The sequence below is a fragment of the Myotis nattereri genome (assembly GCF_964212035.1).
Source record: "Myotis nattereri genome assembly, chromosome: 16".
NCBI lineage: Eukaryota > Metazoa > Chordata > Mammalia > Chiroptera > Vespertilionidae > Myotis > Myotis nattereri.
This window is the reverse complement of record NC_138091.1, coordinates 13,398,364-13,417,542: the sequence shown is the minus strand read 5'-3', so window position 1 is coordinate 13,417,542 and position 19,179 is coordinate 13,398,364. Positions and strand designations below refer to the sequence as shown.

Below are 19,179 nucleotides of genomic sequence, written 5' to 3'. Positions count from 1 at the left end.
CTGTTTTTTAATTATTTGAACCAAATCTCCTTTTGCTATATAGAACATGTAAAGATCACCTCATCTACAATGTGGTGAACACTAGATCCAAGAAGGACATGTTAGTGGTCTGCGCACATCACATGAAAATGTGGAGTCTGGAAATGTTTGTAACAGACATAGCATTGGATTGCTCTTCTCCCATGAGGACCTGGAACTGGGTTTCCTGTCAAGCACTCGCCAGATCTCCCACACATACTCTGTGGTCTCACGGCATCTATTCACTAGATGCATCCTCGAACCACAGACAGCGAAGATCTAAACCAGCACCTGTTTGGTTTCCCAGCTGCCACACAGAAATGCCAAAAGGGCAATGCAAAAAGATGCTTGCATAATCAGCCTTTTCTTTTCTTCATGTGATACTAACTTCTCATCCAAGTTATTTGAGTCCATGTCTCTGTGTACTCTCCTACGTTGCTAACCTCTCGCTCACCACCTACATCCAAGAGATCATCAGTTGCCACCAATTTTACCCCTTGACCATTTCTGAATCCATATCTTTTCTATCATGGCTCCCACTGATCTTTTCATCCTTCATTTTAACTCATCTCCCTGCCTCCCAGGCAATCTTCCCTCGAATCCATTCTCCTCACTACTTCCAAAATTATCTATCTAATCTCAAATTCCTTCATTAGTTGCTCACTATATGCAGAACAAGATCTTTTTGTACAGAAAAATAATCTGCCTTTGACCTGCTTCCTCCCCTCCTTCCTAGCTCCTGTTCCCCCATTTTGATCTCATAATTTCTCTCTTGACAGGACACTGCCCTGTTTCCTGACATCCTTACTCACACTCTTCCTTTGGAACCTCACACCCTTCTCCTTCTTTGTCCGGATTAACTTCTACCCACATTACAAGACTCATCTTGGGTGTTATCTCTGTAGGGGATTGGCACTGACCACTGTCACCCTGAGGAATGAGAAGCATCCCTCCATGTTTCTATCACACCCAATGGCTGCACACACCACCATTACATTAAACAACACTGTTAGCTCGTAAAAGGCAGAGACTTTGTTGTCTGTTGTTGATTAAATTTGTGTTATAACATAATCCAGAGACACAAAATATAAAGATTAAATAACTACCACCCAGCTTAGGAAATAAAACAATACTGATATAATTGAAATGCTCTGTGGAGACTATTGTTTTCATCATTTATACTTTCAGCCCCTCATGCATCTCCTGGCCCATAATTAGTATTCAGAAGGCATTTGTCAAACTGAGGTGAACAACGTCATGAGAATGATGTTCTGTCTAACACATTAGATATTACTATCGAACCTTGAGAAGGTTTCCAGCCATAGAGAGAGAGGGACTGGGTGCTAAGATAGTTATTACTTTCCCTTGCTTTTTCTCCCTTGAGACCATGGGAATGTTTTTGAAAAAGGTTAGGCCTAGATGGGGTCAAAGTCACTAAGCCAGTGTAAAGCTAACTAATTCAGAGAATCTCCTTTTCCCTTTTTATCACCAAGCGCCAACTAACTGAACCATCTTACACTATCAGGATCTCCTCCCCCAAAAGTAGTTGTAGCTTCTGAGAGCCCCAGACTAACACAGAGAAGATGATTAGTCTGACTCACCAAACATTAGGGCATGTTAATGACCACATGGATCCCTCAAGCATTTGGAGGCAGAAATAGGGCTTCCCAACTTGAGGTCTCAGGAGGAAACTTCTCAAATATTTAAACAGCCTCTGCCTATGTCAGCACAAAACCCCCTCTGGCAGTTCAGTTTCCTGCTCCGGCATGGCTACCTACATCACACGATAAGTGACAGGAACATTGTCAGGAGAAATTGGGGGAATAAATCTGAAAATGCAAACCTTATTTCCAATTCAGAGGTGTTCATCCCCCGATACTGCATCTGGTGATCACCTTCTGGGATCTTTGGGTCTTGTCACAAATACCACCATCATAGGAACATGGAAAAGGTCTGCAAATGGCCTGGAGGCTTTCAACATTTTGGCACTAAGGGTTTCCCATAACCCAGGGTAAGCAAACTGTCTCTGAAATAATCAGAAAGTAAATATTTTCAGCTTTGCAGACCATCCTGTTTCTGCCACGACTACTCAACTCCGTTCACTGTAGTGTGAAAACAGCCAGATAGCACCTAAATGAGTGAATGTGGCAATGGCCAATAAAACTTTATTTATGAACAATAAAATTTGAACTTTGTAATTTTCATGTGTCATTAAATATTATTACACTAATTTTTTTCCATCATCAAAAATTAGCTTGCAGGCCATACAAAAAGGAGCAGAGACCATGGTTAGCCGGAAGACCCTAATTTGCTTCCTCAGTATCCATGATCTTATTCATAACACACCAAAAAGGCATACACCTATTTTAAATAAGAGAAAGATGAAGAATGCAGGTCTATTATTAGAGATGATAAGACCAAAAGGAATCCAATTTCTCGCTGGAGGGCTGTAGGATATTAATAGATAAGGAAATGCAGATTGTGAGAGAGGCGAAGGAGAAAAGACAGCCACTACAGGCTGTCAGCCCCTAAGCTGATGAGAATGGCTTATGCCAATTCTATTGGAATATTTCTCTTTTAAAGAACTTGGAGCTTGGCCAATGTTGCTCAGTGGATGAGCATCAACCTTTGAACCAGGAGGTCATGGTTCAATTCCAAGTCAGGGCAAATGCCCAAGTTATGGGCTCCATCCGCAGTAGGGAGCATGCAGGGGGCAGCCAATCAATGATTATCTCTCATCATTAATGTTTCCATCGTTCTCTCTCCCTCTCCCTTCCTCTCTGAAATCAATACAAATATATTTTTAAATATATGCTTAAAAAAAAGACTGCCCGGAACTTACTAAATCCAACACATGCTAAATGTCATTTCATTTTCCTCACAATTTTCTCTGACCCATTTTTATCAAATGAGTCTGAAATGGGTTATTCTATTAATGAGATATTTACTTTGACAAGTTATAGTACAGATTGTTTTATATGCATGCTATGAAATAACTTACTGAATGGAAATTAAATCAAGTTCACTCAATTAAGGAAAAAAGGTAAATGATTATTTTCATGATAATTTTTTTCTATTTGAACCTCTTAAATGATTAAGTCTAATTAGTATAAAACAGTTAGTAAAAGCCTGGCTGGATTAGCATTGTCAAACTTCATTGTCAGAAAGTTAGCATGAGTTTCTTCCAGATACAGTAGTTCCGGGAAGTGCAGCAGCCTCAGTGATGAGGAGTCGTAGTTCCTGATTGCTCTGATACAGGCCATGTGCCAAGCCACCCATCTTCGAGGCCCTCAACCCAGTCCACAGGGAAGCAGCATGGGGAGGGTGGCCCCGTGGCTCTGCTGTCTCTAACATTTCTATGACGCCAACATTTCCGTGTTGGTTGTGGAGGAAGGAAGAAACGTGAATGTGAAGAACTCTAAGGAAGAGCTTGTATATGATTCCAGGTCCACATAGTTTCAATACCCACCTAAAGCCTTGTACTGGAAAGCTTTGCTGATACCCATAGAATATCCTAGAGCAGTGGCTCTCAACCTTCTGGCCCTTTAAATACAGTTCCTCATGTTGGGACCCAACCATAAAATTATTTTTGTTGCTACTGTTATGAATCATCATGTAAATATCTGATATGCAGGATGGTCTTAGGCGACCCCTGTGAAAGGGTCATTCGACCACCAAAGGGGTCGCGACCCACAGGTTGAGAACCGCAGTGAGAGCCACATTCACCCTTACATCACGCCCACAGTTTCAGATTTTAGCTCTAGCAATGCTGCCTTGTTCTTACCTCCCTCAAGCTCATCTCTCTCTTTGAGAAAACTTGTGTCAGTATCAGCCACACGACTATCTTATATCTCCCAGTCTGTCTCCATTTCTTCACAGTTTCCTCCTTTCCTCCCATATGACCATTCGTCCTTCCCATGGCCAGCTCTTCCATCTGAGCTAGGAGCCCACACCCTGGCTTCTGATTCAGAAATTTGTTCTATTCTGTCTCTCCTTCCCATTTCTGAATCTCCCTCACAGTTTTCACATCCTCACACCCACATTTACTTTTTTCCTTTATGTTTTGCTATATTTCTTTATAAAATATGTTGGACATACAAAAATAATAAAACAAACACCCATGCAATTGTGGACAATGTTGCAAAGAAGAAACCTCTGGTGTGCATGTGCAAGAGTGTCTTCACACTCAGGGCCCAAAACTTGGATTACCGAATCGTCTGGTTTGTGCCTTTCAACTTGACAAAAAAGGGCCAAGTTGTTCTCCAGAGCCGTGGTACAAATTTGCTCTTTGAGCAAAGCCTGTTTCTTCCTAACCTCCTTTGGTTTATCTGACATACATTTTGCCAATGGGTCTGAAATGAAATATCATTGCTTGCCTTTCCCTTATGACTTATGACCCTGGCGCATCTTCTCAAGGGCTCATTGGCTATTCCTCTTCTGTGATTTGCCTACTGACATATTTTCCCTTTAGCTATTGGTTCTTTGTCTTTTTGTTATGGATTTGTAAGTGTTCTTTATATATTCTGGATACTATCCCTTTGTTCATTATACAGTTTGAAGTCAGGATCTGACTTTTGTCATGCTGATTTAGTTTATGTTGTAAAACTTACTCTCTTTAATGCTCTGTGCTTCTTGTGCTGTGTCAGAAACCTTGCCCTATCCAACACCATAAAAATAATCTCATGTACTTTATTTTTCAATTATTAGCTTTGCTTTTCATATTCATGTCTCTAATTCACCTGAAATATATTTTCATATTGCGCTCTAATTTTATCTTTTAATATTAATATTGAATTACCCTAATATCACATTGATTTAGTATATCCCTTGTCTGCACACTGGTGTGTGTGTGTGTGTGTGTGTGTGTGTGTGTGTGTGTGTGTGTGTTTTAAATATATTTTTATTGATTTCAGAGAGGAAGGGAGAGGGAGACAGAGATAGAAACATCAATGGTGAGAATCATTGATTGGCTGCCTCCTGCATGCCTCCTATACTGGAAATCAAGCCTGCAACTTACGCATGTGCCTTGACTGGAATCGAACCAGGGAACCTTCAATCTGCTCTATCCACTGAGCAAAACCAGCTAGAGCTTCACACTGGTTTTTAATGTCAATTTCCTATTTATATCTGGGTCTGTTTCTAGCTGTTTCACTCATTTTTCTATCTGCTTACCCCAGCACCAACTTCACGTTGTTTTAACTAGCATAGCTTTATGAGGAGACTTGATTTCTGGTGGGGCAAGTCCCTCCTCTGGTTCTTGCTCACAAATATCTTGGCCATTTTTCACCCTTTGCTCTTCTATGTAAATTTTAGAATATGCTTGCCAAGATCAAAAATGAACCTACTTGATCTTTTTATTGGAATTGCATCTTGATGCTACTGGTAATACTGAATCACCTACCCATAAACACAGTATTTCTCTCCATTTATTTAGGGTTTTATTTATGCTCTTCAATAGTATGTTATAGTTTTTACATCAAGATCTTGCACATCTTTTTGTATATTTATGACTGCTTGCTTTATTTTTTTTATTTATTTATTTTTTTGGTATTCTAACTAACTTAAAAAAAACATTTTTTTTGCTGAAGTACAGAAATGCCATTTTATTTCCAATTTTTATTTTATATCCAGAAGGTTTGTTGTCGAAAATGCTTATGAGCTCTGATTGCTTATGTATATATTCTTAGATTTTCTATGTAGAAAATTAGATTTTGAACAATGATAACTTTATTATTTCCTTAACTATCCTTATACATTTAATTTGTTTTTCTTAACATTTTTAATAACTCATGACATCCATATAATGTTGGATAAAAACATAGAGCAGTTATGCTTGTCTTGTGCCTGATTTGAAAGACAATATTTTAGTTTTTCAGCATTGGTTATGATGTTTGCTTTGCATCTGCGATAAATATCTATTATGAAATTAAGAGAAATCTCATTTATTCCTAGTTTGCTAACAGTGTTTAGAAAATTTGTGTATCTATTTTGATGGTCATATTGCTTTATTATTTAACCTATTAATATAGTGAATTTTTTAATTTATTTTTCAAATATCTAACAATCCTTGCATTTCTAGGATATACCCTGCTTTAGTTTTATTTATTTAGTTAGGATTTTTAAAAATTTTATTCATCATGTATTGCTTCATTAATATAGTATTAACTTTCAAATTTTGCCAATCTGGTAACAAATAATAATATTAGGAGTAATTTCAAAGTATATTTCTGTTATTATGAGTGAGGTTGAGTGTCTATTTATATGTTTGCCAATCTGATTTGTACAAACAAAAAAGTAACTAAGCATACTTTCAATGTGCATTTCTGTTACTACAAGTGAGGTAAAGCATTTGTTCATATCTTTAAAAAGCATTTGTACTTTCTGTACTGTGAATCCTCTTTTCATGCTCTTTACCCCATCTTTCTGTTAAATTATTGATCTTTTCCTTTAGTTGTAAAGAGGAGAGAGAGGGTGTGTGTGTGTGTATGTTTATATTTTAAGGAAATTAGCTATTTAACTATAATTTGAATTAAACACATATATTCTTTTTTTCCTTTCTTTTGTCGAGAACATTTTAGTTCTACTCTCTTAGCAGATTTCAATTATACAATACAGTGTTATCAACTATAGTCACTAAGTTACACATTAACTCCTCAAACCTTATTCATCTTTTTTTCTCTACTGCATTTTTATTTAATTAATTAATTTTTAAATTAAATTAATTGGGATGACATTGATTAATAAAATTATATAGGTTTCAAGTGTACAATTCTATGATACATCATCTGTGTGTCCATAATCCAAAGTCAAATCTTCCATCACCATATATTTGACCCCCTTTACCCTAATACTACACCTCCAACCCCCTTTCCTTTGGTAACCACTATAGTGTTCTCTATGTCTATAAGGTTTTGTTTCCTTGTTTTTCTTTCGTTTCCTTGTTTTACTCATTCGTTGCTTTCAGTTTTATATCTCACATGGAATACTGCTCAGCCATCAGAAAAGATGAAATACTGGCATTTGCAACAACATGAACAGATCTTGAGAATATAATGTTAAGCAGATAAGTCAGACAGACTTATGATTTTACTTATTCATAAGTGATTTCACTTATTTATCTTTTAACTTATAAAATGATTTTACTTATTCATCTTATAACTTATAAAAGTTTGAACCCTTTTACCAACCTCTCCTCACCCCTCAGCCCCTGGCAACCACTTTTGTATTCTCTGTTTCTATGAGTTCGGCTTTTTTATTTATTTATTTTTTTTGAGATTCCACATATAAGTGATACCAGGCAATATGTGTCTTTCTGGTTTTTTTCACTTACCATAATATGCTCTAGTTTCATCCATGTTGTCGAAAATAATAAGATCTCCTTCTTTTTAAGGCTGAATAATATTTCTATGGACATATATACAGCATATTTTCTTGATTCATTCATCTATTACTGAACACTTAGGTTGTCTCAAACCTTGGCAACTATAAATAGTACAACAATGTGAATAGTACAACAGTGAACATGGAAGTACAGATATCCTTTCAAGACAGTGGTTTTGTTCCTTTGGATATATACCCATAAGTGGGTTTGCTGGATCATATGACAGTTCTGTTTTTAATCTGAGGAAGCATACTGTTTTCCATAGTGGCCATCCCAGTTTACAATCCCACTAACAGTGCACAAGGGTTTCCTTTTCTCTACATTCTCATCAACACTTGTTATTTCTTGTTTTGTTTTTGTTTTATAATAGCTATTCTAACAGGGGTCAGGTAATATCTCACTGTGGTTTTGATTTGCATTTTTCTGATGATTAGTGATGTTGAGCTTCATTTCATGTACCTGTTAGCCACTTGTATATCTTCTTTGGAAAGTATATATTTTCTTAATTGTTTTGGAGGGTTTTCTTTTGTTGCTATTATACTTTGCCTATGATGTTTTCATTACATAATTTTATATAAAATTTATCACTTTATATTATCAAATTTATCTTCTAAAAATATCAATGTTGAATTATTGTAGAAAGTCCTTCCCCACTAAGATTATAAAATATTTCCCTCATTTTTTCTATCATTTTTATGATTTTAATTTTTTATAGTTGAGTCATTATTCCATTTATAATTTATCCTGGTTTTCAGTGGAATATAAAGATCCAACCATAAATTTTTTTACATCCCAGTTTTCCCAATACTATGTATCAAATTTTCATCTTCCCCCTACTGAGTTATGATGTCAGACTTATACTAAATTTCCTGTTCTTGCCACTTTTCCACTAATAAAAAGTGATAGATCATTTTTTAATTTAATTTTTAATTACAGTTTACATTCAATATTATTTTGTATTTGTTTCATGTGCACAGCATAGTGTGATAGCTCGTTCTTCTTAAATATATGGACTTGTCTATATAAGTGGCCTTTTTAACCAGGTCATATAGCTACTTTACATCAGTTTTATTTCTCCTGCTAAATATTAAGCTTCTTATCAGCACAATTTCTAGAACAGTAGTTAGTAAGTGCTTGCTTTAAGCAAAAGAGAAAAAGACAACTGAAAACTCTTGGGCTACCAGCTGCTGACCCAGAGTAAGAGAGTATCATCCCCCCTGTCCCATCCTGTAAGGCAGTGGTTCTCACCCTTCCTAATGCCGCGACCCTTTAATATAGTTCCTCATGTCGTGGTGACCCCCAATTTCATTGTTACAAACTGAACATAATTAAAGCATAGTGATTCATCACAAAAACAATACGTAATTATATATGTGTTTTCCGATGGTCTTGTGCGACCCCTGTGAAAGGGTCATTCGACCCCCAAAGGGGTCGCGACCCACAGGCTGAGAACTGCTGCTGTAAGGGATTATTGTCCTGCCTGGGTTTAGAGGAAATAGGTATCTGTCTAGTTTCTTCAGCAAAAGTGGTGGAACATGGCCTAAAATCCAAAGGATCTGTGTCCCAAGATTGAAAAGTATCATGTCCAATTGTATCGTGCAGACGGATGCCAAAGCTGCCCATCTGCGCTCCCTTTCTTCCTAGGAGAGGTCCCAGATCTCTACTCTGATGATGAAGTTGAAAGCATCATAAGCAACGTGAGGAATGAAGTCAAGAGCCAAGGTCTCGTTGACAGCAGAGAGAACTGCTGGAAATTCTTTATAGATCGGGTCCGACGACAGCTGAAGGTATAGTAAGATTTATTGCCCGGGGTCGACAGGCCCAAAGATGGTTCATGAAAGCCCCTACTAATATTCTGGACACAGCTGTCCTGGCTGATTGTCTTGAGAGTGGGACGGGGAGGGTGCGGTGCCCTTCTCAGCCTTTTTGAGGATGCCCTCTCATCTGCTTCCCTCTTGCCTCATACAGTCTAAGTTTCCCACTTTCTTGGCTAGAAAGGCTGGCTATCAATTACAGATTTTTGTCTCTGTTGGATGTGTTTCTCAGTTTCCTGGGAAACTAAGAATCCCAGGATGTATCTGTCTCTCTGTGAGTGCTTCTCTGATATCCTTTTGATTCTCCCATCTTTCTGATGTCTCAGGTGACGCTCTGCTTCTCCCCGGTGGGGAACAAGCTGAGGGTCCGCAGCAGGAGGTTCCCAGCCATTGTGAACTGCACGGCTATCGACTGGTTCCACGAGTGGCCTCAGCAGGCATTGGAGTCTGTCAGCCTCCGCTTCTTGCAGAACACGGAGAGCATTGAGGTAAGAGGGCCAAGGAGATGCTCCTCAAGATTCTTTCCACCTCAGGGTACAAGGAATTCCATGTCCAGGATTCCAGCGTCCAAGTTCAGGCTCAGATAGAGTTGTTGGAACAACTTCCCATGTGGGGAAGCCATAGGGGGTGGGTGACCCCCAGTCTTCATGGAGAGACTATCTCTTTGTTTCCTGCTCTTTGATTTTAGCCCACAGTCAAGCAGTCGATTAGCAAGTTCATGGCTTTTGTCCACACAAGTGTCAACCAGATGTCCCAGTCTTATCTGAGCAATGAGCAGCGCTACAACTACACAACCCCCAAGTCATTTCTGGAGTTCATCAGACTCTACCAGAGCTTGCTGCGCAGGAATGGCAAAGAGCTCAAGTCCAAGACGGAGCGGCTGGAGAACGGGCTGCTGAAGCTCCACAGCACCTCTGCCCAGGTAGTGACAACCCTTCAATCGCTCCTGCCGCTGGGGGCCTGAGAGGAGGTGGGAGCAGCCTCTTTTCAGAGAACTGGAGGGATCACACTTGAGGTCCCAAAGTGAGTCATGGTTTTCCGGAGGCCCCAGCATTATCAGAAGCAGTACAAGAGTGGAGGCCGACCTCTCTGGCAGAAGGGCACATCCTCACCTTCAGGTCTGATCTGCTCCCTCTCCCTGCTGCTGGAATCCCCGAGAGCTCCTCCTCTCTCTTCCTCTTTATCATCTCCTCCTTTTGCACTGCTTCCCTCTCCAGTCTATTTCCCTTCCATCCTCAGAACCAAAAGAGAATGATTGAAAGAAATGGTTACAGGGTTCTACCAATTTTCTTTTGTCTTACAGTATTACCTATCAAAGAGCCATTGAAACCTAGTTTCTTAAACAAACCCTGTCTCCTTTCATGCATTTCCTCATATATTTCTAAGTGGTTGGTCATCAAAAGAAGGCCCCTGTTGCCCTGTCCTTGCTATAATTTTCTACTTTTCCAGATGGAACAAGTTTATTTTAGTCAATATACTCCTTGGAGAGCTGGTAACACCTCTAGCTCCTTCTCTGCCCATGCTCATCAAACATTGCTGATCTTTGATGGCTCCTTTCTGGGCTCTGTTTATCCACAGCAGAACTGGTCTCTCATGGTAATGAAATTTCATTCACTTGCGCAATTAAACTAAAATTGTGATCACTCTACCTATTGGGCATTGCATGTTCCTATAGCTATCTAAGCCTTTCATTTACTGTCATTTTCTAAGCTTTGCTTCTGGAATAGCTGTATTGAATATCCTTCTTCGGATTTGTACTTTCTCTCCACTTTAGTTTCTTTATTCATGGATGCAATATAGCTAAAGGATTTCAGTTCATTTAGTGCAGGGGTGGGGGACATCCAGCCTGTGGGCTGTGTAAGGCTCACAAAATCATTGGTCTGGCCCTGCCAAGGCATTAGGGGTGAGTTCATTAAATGTTTGACCAAATATAGCAGGCTCATTTTTAAGTTGATAATTTTGTATGGCCCTCAAATGCTATAAATATCCAAATGGTCCTTAGCAGAAATAAGGGCTCCCCACCCCTGATTTAGTGGGATGCAGGGAATCCTTGCAAGCTATAATCATATTCTCTCTTGTGCTTGGAAACTTTTCTTCCATTATATGGTTCTGATCATCTGCTCTGGCCTGTCCTGCAGGAGCAATGCCTAGCTGGATGGGTTCCCTGCACCCGCATCTATTTTGTCCTCACTCATGGTTTTCCTCCCTTTGGCCTTTTTCTCTACATCCGAGGGAAGCTTTGTGGGTTCATTCTCAACAGTGCTAATTTAATAGTGTGTGATATTGCTTCTGCTTCCCATGTTTCCAGTGAAGACTTTAATTATGCTATTGCATTTTTAATACCCTAACAGCTCTTCCTCGTCTTATGCTTTTTTCTTCTCTATTCCTTTTTTATTTTAGCCTGTTTTTCTGCAACTGTATTACAGAAACCATTCTCCTGGATATGCCTAACAGCTCCCTCAGTGTTTTTTCCAGATCCAGGATTGGGTCATCTTCAGAGCTGCATTCTTCTCCTTAGTCTTCTAGATGCCATTTCTTTCCTTGTTCTGTATTTATATAACGACATTTTTTTTTCCACTTACCTTCACAGGTGGTGAGACATCTGTTGAAAATCAATGGCATGTCAACAAATGGCATGTGACAATGATCTCTGATGCTACTTTCTGCCATTTGTGTCGTGACCAAACCCCATTTTTAAAGTTCAGTTTAGGGCAGATTGAAATACACAGATCCCAGCCCAGGCCCAAGCAGTTGACCTGGTGTTCACCTTGTTGTAGAAAGGTAGCATCTTCTCTCCCAATCACTTTCTGCTCCTGTCAATCTCTGAATGTGTAGAAAACAGCATCAGAAAGAATCCCAGATGCAGGACTGCCAGGTTTTTTAAAACATCTCCCACCTTTTCTTCTTTCTGCCACCCTCCCCACCTACGGTACCCTCAGAACATTCTGCATTCCCACCGGAACCGTTCTACCTCCTCCCACTTCTCCCCTGGGAGTTGCCGATCAGTCTGTGTAGAGGACGTTTGCTGGGGAGCAAGCAATAGGTAAGGTGCTCTTACACTCATAGAACAGCACCCAGTATTCTCTTTTCTGCAGACAATGAGGAAAGCATAAATGTCTGTGTTCCTGGTTCAGGTGGTCTCTGTTTAAAATGGGAAGCCTGCCCTGGCCAGGTTGGCTCAGTGGATAGAGAGTCAGCCTGCCAACGAATGGTCCCTAGTTCAATTCCAGTCAAGGGCACATGCCCGGGTTGTGGGCTCGATCCCCGGGGGGGGGGGGGGGGGGGGGCCTGCAGAAGGCAGCCAATCAATGATTCCCTCTCATCACTGATGTTTCTATCTCTCTCCCTCTCCCTTCCTCTCTGAAATCAATATATATTTTTTTTTAAAAGAGAATCCTGGTTGTACCTGTAGGTGAATCCAGCTCAATCTGCATATAGTTAGTGAAGAATCCTCCCAAGTCTTCAACCAGTTTCTTCTCCGTCTGTTGTCTCTTCTTCAGGGAATAACACTTGTACCTACCCAGGTCCCTAGGCCAGAGACTGGGGCATTATCTTTGACTCCTGCCTTTTCCTCACCTCCTACATTTAAGCATTAACAAACTCTATCAGTTTTCTAAATAACTCTCACATGCACCCCTCTTGCTGTATCCCCTATTTTCAATGTCTTAATGTAGACACTTTTATCTGGATTATTTCAATAAATCAAACTCTCGGCTCTCACCCCCAGCCCATCCATGCTTCGCTAGCAACCTCTTGCATCAGCCATCGGGCCAAAATCCTTGTGGTCATCTGTGGCTCTTCTCATTCCCCTCCGTCTCTCACAGTCTACAACTAGAAAATCACTGTTGGCTCTAACTTCAAACATGCCCAGAATCTCACCAGTTCTCGCCTCCTACACTGCTACTACCCAAATCTGAGCCACTGTCATCTTACCTGGAAGCCACAATATCCTGTATTCATTTGACGGTTCTACTTTTGCTCCTCAGTAACCTATCATCAACAGAGCAGCCAGAGCGATCCATTTGAAACATAAATGAAATAGTGTCACTTTTCTGCTCAAATCCCTGCAATAGGGGTGGCCCTTAGTTCCCTCATTACAGTGGATTTCAAGGCTCCTCCCAAACCCTGCCCTGTTACCTCTCAGCCCTCATCTGCTGCTACCCCATCCCTGTGACATTCCCCTCCAGCCACACTGCTTCTTTGCTCTCTCCTCAGACATTCCAGGCCTTTGCATTGGCTATTCCCTCTACCTCAGATGTCCTTCCCTCTAAACTTCCTGTGGCTCACTTCCTCACTGCCTCCAATGTTACAATGAAAATACATCCTGCATATAGATATTTACATTACGAATCTTACCCTGATGACTCTACTTTAAAATATAAGCCCATACACTCCTGATGCCCTCATTAGGTTCTACTTGGCCTTGACCCATAGCACTTACCCCGGTCTAACATATTATATGATGTACTTGTTTGTTTCTTGGTGTTGTTGTTGTCTATCTCCATCTGTTGGATACAAGCTCTATAAGGACAGGGATCTTCTCTGTTTTACTCACTGACCTGTGTCGGGTGCCTAAAACTGTGCCTGGACAGAGTGAGCATTCATTGACTATCTGTTGAATAAATGCATTAGTTAATGAATAGCATCCTACGTTATCTCCCTGACCATATTCTGGAAGCACCCTAGACCAGTACAACCCAATGGAAATATCCTGCAAGTCGTGTGTGCAAATTTAAATTTTCTAGTAGCTGCTTCAAAAAAAATGTAAAAATGAAACAAGTGAGTTTTGTTTTAATGGAATATTTTAATTATATATACTTTATCATATACTTTAATAATATTTGTTACTTAACCCAATATATCTAAAGTATCATTTTAACATGTAATCGATGTAAAAAAGTTCTTAATTATAGGCTTTCCCCTTTTTTCGACATGGTTTCAAAACCTAGGGAATATGATGGTGCAGCACATCTCAGTTGGGACAAGACACATTGTAAGTGTTCATTGGCCACATTGGGCGCGTGATTACCAAACTACACAGCACACCTCTAAACCTGCTCTTAGAGTGATCTTTGCTCAAGCCAGAAGTCTGAGTATTCTCTCTTATAGGTCTTAATGATTTAGACCAGTGGTCCTCAACTTTCCTAATGCCGTGACCCTTTAATACAGTTCCTCATGTTGTGGTGACCCCCAACCATAAAATTATTTTCGTTGCTACTTCATAACTGTAGTTTTGCTACTGTTATGAATCGTAATGTAAATATCTATATGCAGGATGTATTTTCATTGTTACAAATTGAACATAATTAAAGCATAGTGATTAATCACAAAACAATATGTAATTATATATGTGTTTTCCGATGGTCTTAGGCAACCCCTGTGAAAGGGTCATTCGACCCCCAAAGGGGTCGCGACCCACAGGTTGAGAACCGCTGATTTAGACATTACAGCTCAGATTCTCTGCTCTTTTAATAGCTTTTAAAATTGTCTTTGCATGCTGCTCCACTATTTACTTCCTGTATTCTACCACATTGTACCCTGAACTCCAACAGTGCTCTTTGTAGTTCCCCAATATTCCACAAGTAGTGCACCCCTTTTCAGTGAGTCACTGTTAAGTCCTAAACAAGTTGCTATTCCACTACCCAAAAGCCCTTTCTAAGCCCATTCCCCTCTCTGTGGTTCCATCATGAATTATGTTTCTTCTCTTGCATATATTATGCCATACTGTTATCAGTCCTTCAGGGGCAGAAACCAGGATTCACCAGCACACACGAGGTATTCTATAAATGGACAGCCAAATGCATAGATGGGATATGATAGACTTATAGGTAAATAACCAATGAGCAAGTTCTAAATCACATACAAGTTCAGAGTGGGATGAAGGGTGGATCTTGGCAATACTGTGTACCTGCTGCATATTTCATACTTATTGGCCTTTATAATGCTGATTCTTATGAAAATAGTATCTAGGATTCCTAACTCTGATATAAACCCTTCATCTGGGATTGTTTTTTTGGTAGCAGGACTGAAGCACATCATCATAATCTGATGCAAGAATAATGATTTGAACTATATTCTATGAGTATCCTACCGCCCAATTATGACTGTTTTTAGTGTTCATAATCTGGTGGGAGTAGACTCAATGAATCCCCCAACTCTAGCTAGACAGACTCCAAATTCATTTAGCAATAATAGTTGTATTAGAAGTAGTAATGATAATGGTAATAATGGCAATAATTAACAGTTGTGTGGTAATCTAAAGTTTAGAAACTTTAGATATAATTCCATGCTTAGCCTCAGCTCATCAGAAATGTAACTATTTTTCTATAACTGGGTTTAACTTAGCTCTGGGTCCATCTTTGTCATTTAAGCATAGAAAGCTCTCAGTGTGCATTTCAGGCTGCCTTGTGACTTCAGGTTATAAACTCTGGCTCTGGAGGGCAGCAGCTGAGAGTTTTCCTCTGGAGGCGTTTCCTCCTGTGTCTGCGGTGGTGTCGGCTTCAGGAGCAGCTGATGAAACACTGTGTGTGGCCCTCCAGTTCCCATCGGCTCTGATGATGGATGGAGGGTCCTTCTGGGTCTTTAGGTGGCATCTTCTGTCTTTGCTTCAGCTTCAGCTGACATCTTCACAGTTGGAATAGCTTGTTTTCTCTCTCTTGACACAGAGCCCCCAATCCTGCCCTTGGTCTCACCTCATCTTTCACTGATATCCTCAGAACCCACATCATCCTCGCTTCTGTATCTAACTCAGGAGTATTCATGAGGAAGTGGGGCTGTTGGATTGAAACAAATGCTCACAAAAGGCCCACAGGCTACTACACATAGGATTTAATCAGCAAGTCTGTTAATCTTGGAACTTTTATAATTCCATTTATCTTAGGTTTTTAAATCATCTCAGGCCACCAAATTTACCTGAAGTTTACAGTTAATAATTTACAATAGTTCATCCAGGACTCTTTTTGTTGCAAGTGAAAAATACTAAGTCAAATTCACTTATCAAAAAGAAAAAATAACACAAGTGCAAAAAAGGAAAGGACAGGAGGGGAAGGGAGGGAAAGGAGAGGAAAGAAGAGAAAAAAGAACATTTTTAGATTGCATGATATATTTATTAAAACCCTTTTGATGGCAACAAACTAAAATCCAACTAAACTTGGTTTAGGTGAGACAACAAAATAAAATAAAAAGAAATGCATTGATTAGTATAACTGAAAAGTATGGGACAGAGCTTAATTTGGGCAGGGCTGGAGCTGGATACTCACCAATGTCCCTGTGCAGGCAGGCAGCTCCTGTGGCTTAGATTCTGTCTGCATTGCAGCCCCAGCATAAAAGGAGTTCCTCTTTCCTGCTATTTTCAGCCAAGTTCCTGGGTTAACGGCCAGTGGCTCTAATTGGCCTCTTTGGATCATTAGTTTATCCACAGTTGAACCAATCTCTGTGACTTGGCTGCTTTCATTGGCCAAGCCAGGATCCAATGACCATTGCTGAAGTCAATCCCACCCAAACTATAAGGACTGGGGAAGGTAGAGTTCTCAGCAGGAAAATCAAACTATATTATCAGTACAGGGGAGCATAACAAATATCTAGTACTAGAGGCCAGGTGTACGACATTCATGCACTAGGTTCGGGGGTCCCTCAGCCCAGCCTGAGCCCTCTTGCAGGCTCGGGGAAGGTCCCCAAGGGGTCCTTAGCATTGCCACAGAGGCAGGAGAGGCTCCCGCCACCACCACTACACTCACCAGCTGTGAGCCCCGCTTCTGGCTGAGTGGTGCTCCCCCTGTGGGAACACACTGACCACCAGGGGGCAGCTCCTGCATTGAGTGTCTGCCCTCTGGTGGTCAGTGCGCATCACAGCAACCGGTTGCTCTGCTGTCCAGTGGATTTGCATATTAGGGTTTTATTATATAGGATAGATGGAAATATCCATGTCTAAGAGGAAAGCCTGCTTGAAGTCCAAATTCCTATCAGAAAGTGTTGGGTAACCATATGAACTCAGAGCTAAGAAAGAAGACACCAATATAAGCCTTATATGATAAAGCTACAGTCAACATCATACTCAATGGGCAAAAACTGAAACCATTTTCCCTAAGAACAGGAACAAGACAGGGATGCCCACTTTCACCATTCCTGTTCAACATAGTACTGGAAGTGATAGCCATAGTGATCAGACAAGAAGAAGAAATAAAAGACATCCAAATTGGAAAAGAAGAAGTAAAACTTCCATTATTCACACATGACATGATATTGTACATAGAAAACCCTGAAGACTCCATCAAAAAACTACTAGGCTTAATAAATGAATTCGGCATTGTAGCAGGATACAAAATTAACACCAAGAAATCTATGGCCATTTTGTACACCAATAATGAACTCACAGAAAGAGAAACTAAAAAAACAATCCCATTTAGCATTGCAAAAAAGAAAAATTAAGATACCTAGGAATAAACTTCACTAAGGAGGTAGGAGACTTATACTCAGAAAACTACAGAACATTGAAAAAGGAGATAGAGGAAGACATAAACAAATGGAAGAATATACTGTGTTCATGGATTGGTAGAATCAACATCATTAAAATGCCTATACTACCCAAAGCAATCTATAGATTCAATGCAATCCCCATTAAAATACTAATGGGCCGAGACCGGTTTGGCTCAGTGGATGGAGCATCGGCCTGCGGACTGAGAGGTCCCAGGTTCGGTTCCGGTCAAGGGCATGTGCCTGGGTTGCGGGCATATCCCCAGTGGGAGATGTGCAGGAGGCAGCTGATCGATGATTCTCTCTCATCGATGTTTCTGACTCTCTATCTCTCTCCCTTCCTCTCTGTGGAAAATCAATAAAATATATTTTAAAAAAATAAAAATAAAAAAATAAAATAAATAAAATAAAATACTAATGGCATAGAACAAACTCTCCAAAAATGCATATGGAATAAAAAATAACCCAAAATTGTTGCAGCAATCTTGAGAAAGAAGAACAAAGTTGGAGGGATCACAATACCAGATATCAAGCTATATTACAAAGCCACTCTTCTCAAAACTGCCTGGTACTGGCAAAAGAACAGACATATAGACCAATGGAATAGAACAGAGAACCCAGAAATCAACCCAAGCCATTATGTACACTTAAAATTTGACAGAGAAGGCAAGAACATACTATGGAGTCAAGACAGTCTTTTCAATATGGTGTTGGGGAAATTGGGCAGATACATGCAAAAAAATGAAACTAGATCACCTATTTACACCATACACATAGCATGTCAAACTCATGGCCTGCCTGGGCCACATGCAGCCTACAACTAATATTTTTGTGGCCCAGCCAATATAACGGTATGTAAGAAATGTTTTAATAAAAATTTCATAACTTAATTTTTACAATATCCTGTTACACATAATTATTAATAATGAACAACAATGTTCGCTAATGACTGATGACTATAGTCGTGTTGCATTCATTTCCCTTATGCACCTTATGCACAGGCTCACCATTTCTCTCCACTAATACTAGCAGCGAATATTTTAGCAGCCGACTGCCATGTCATTAGTCTTGTACTGACTTGTTTGGTGTACATAACAGGAAATATTTCGCTTTTGGAGAACAAGAAAAATAGGTTTATTTATGTTACACTCATTAATTTGTGCAGTTACTCAGTGTCTGGTAAGTTAATGTTCAAGAAAAAATATTAATTTCTATTAAAATGCTCTATTATTTTATGTTAATAATTATTCATTTATTTCAGCCCTTTGTATTCAACATGTCTCTATCAAAATAGACCTACGTTTCTATGAAAGTTGAAGCTTTTGTTTTATTGTGGCCCACATAAACTTAAACCTTGTTTATTTGGCCTGTGTTAGCCTTTGAGTTTGACATCTTGCCATACACAAAAATAACTCCAAATGGATAAAGAACTTAAACGTAAGATGGGAAACCATAAAAATCTTAGAAGAATCCATAGGCAACAAAATATCAGAC

The 19,179-nt window shown here is 39.7% G+C and overlaps 1 protein-coding gene across 1 annotated transcript in view; it reads left to right on the top strand.

Annotated features, from left to right (window-relative positions):
• Window positions 1-19,179, top strand: part of DNAH9 (dynein axonemal heavy chain 9) — a gene marked incomplete at its 5' end in the record, with an annotated part of 338,080 nt that overhangs the window by 215,175 nt on the left and 103,726 nt on the right. Inside the window, 3 exons of the mRNA XM_081109536.1 lie at window positions 9,044-9,186; window positions 9,540-9,701; window positions 9,902-10,135. Coding sequence (XP_080965662.1) covers window positions 9,044-9,186; window positions 9,540-9,701; window positions 9,902-10,135 — 539 coding nt within the window. The remainder of the gene's footprint in view (window positions 1-9,043; window positions 9,187-9,539; window positions 9,702-9,901; window positions 10,136-19,179) is intronic.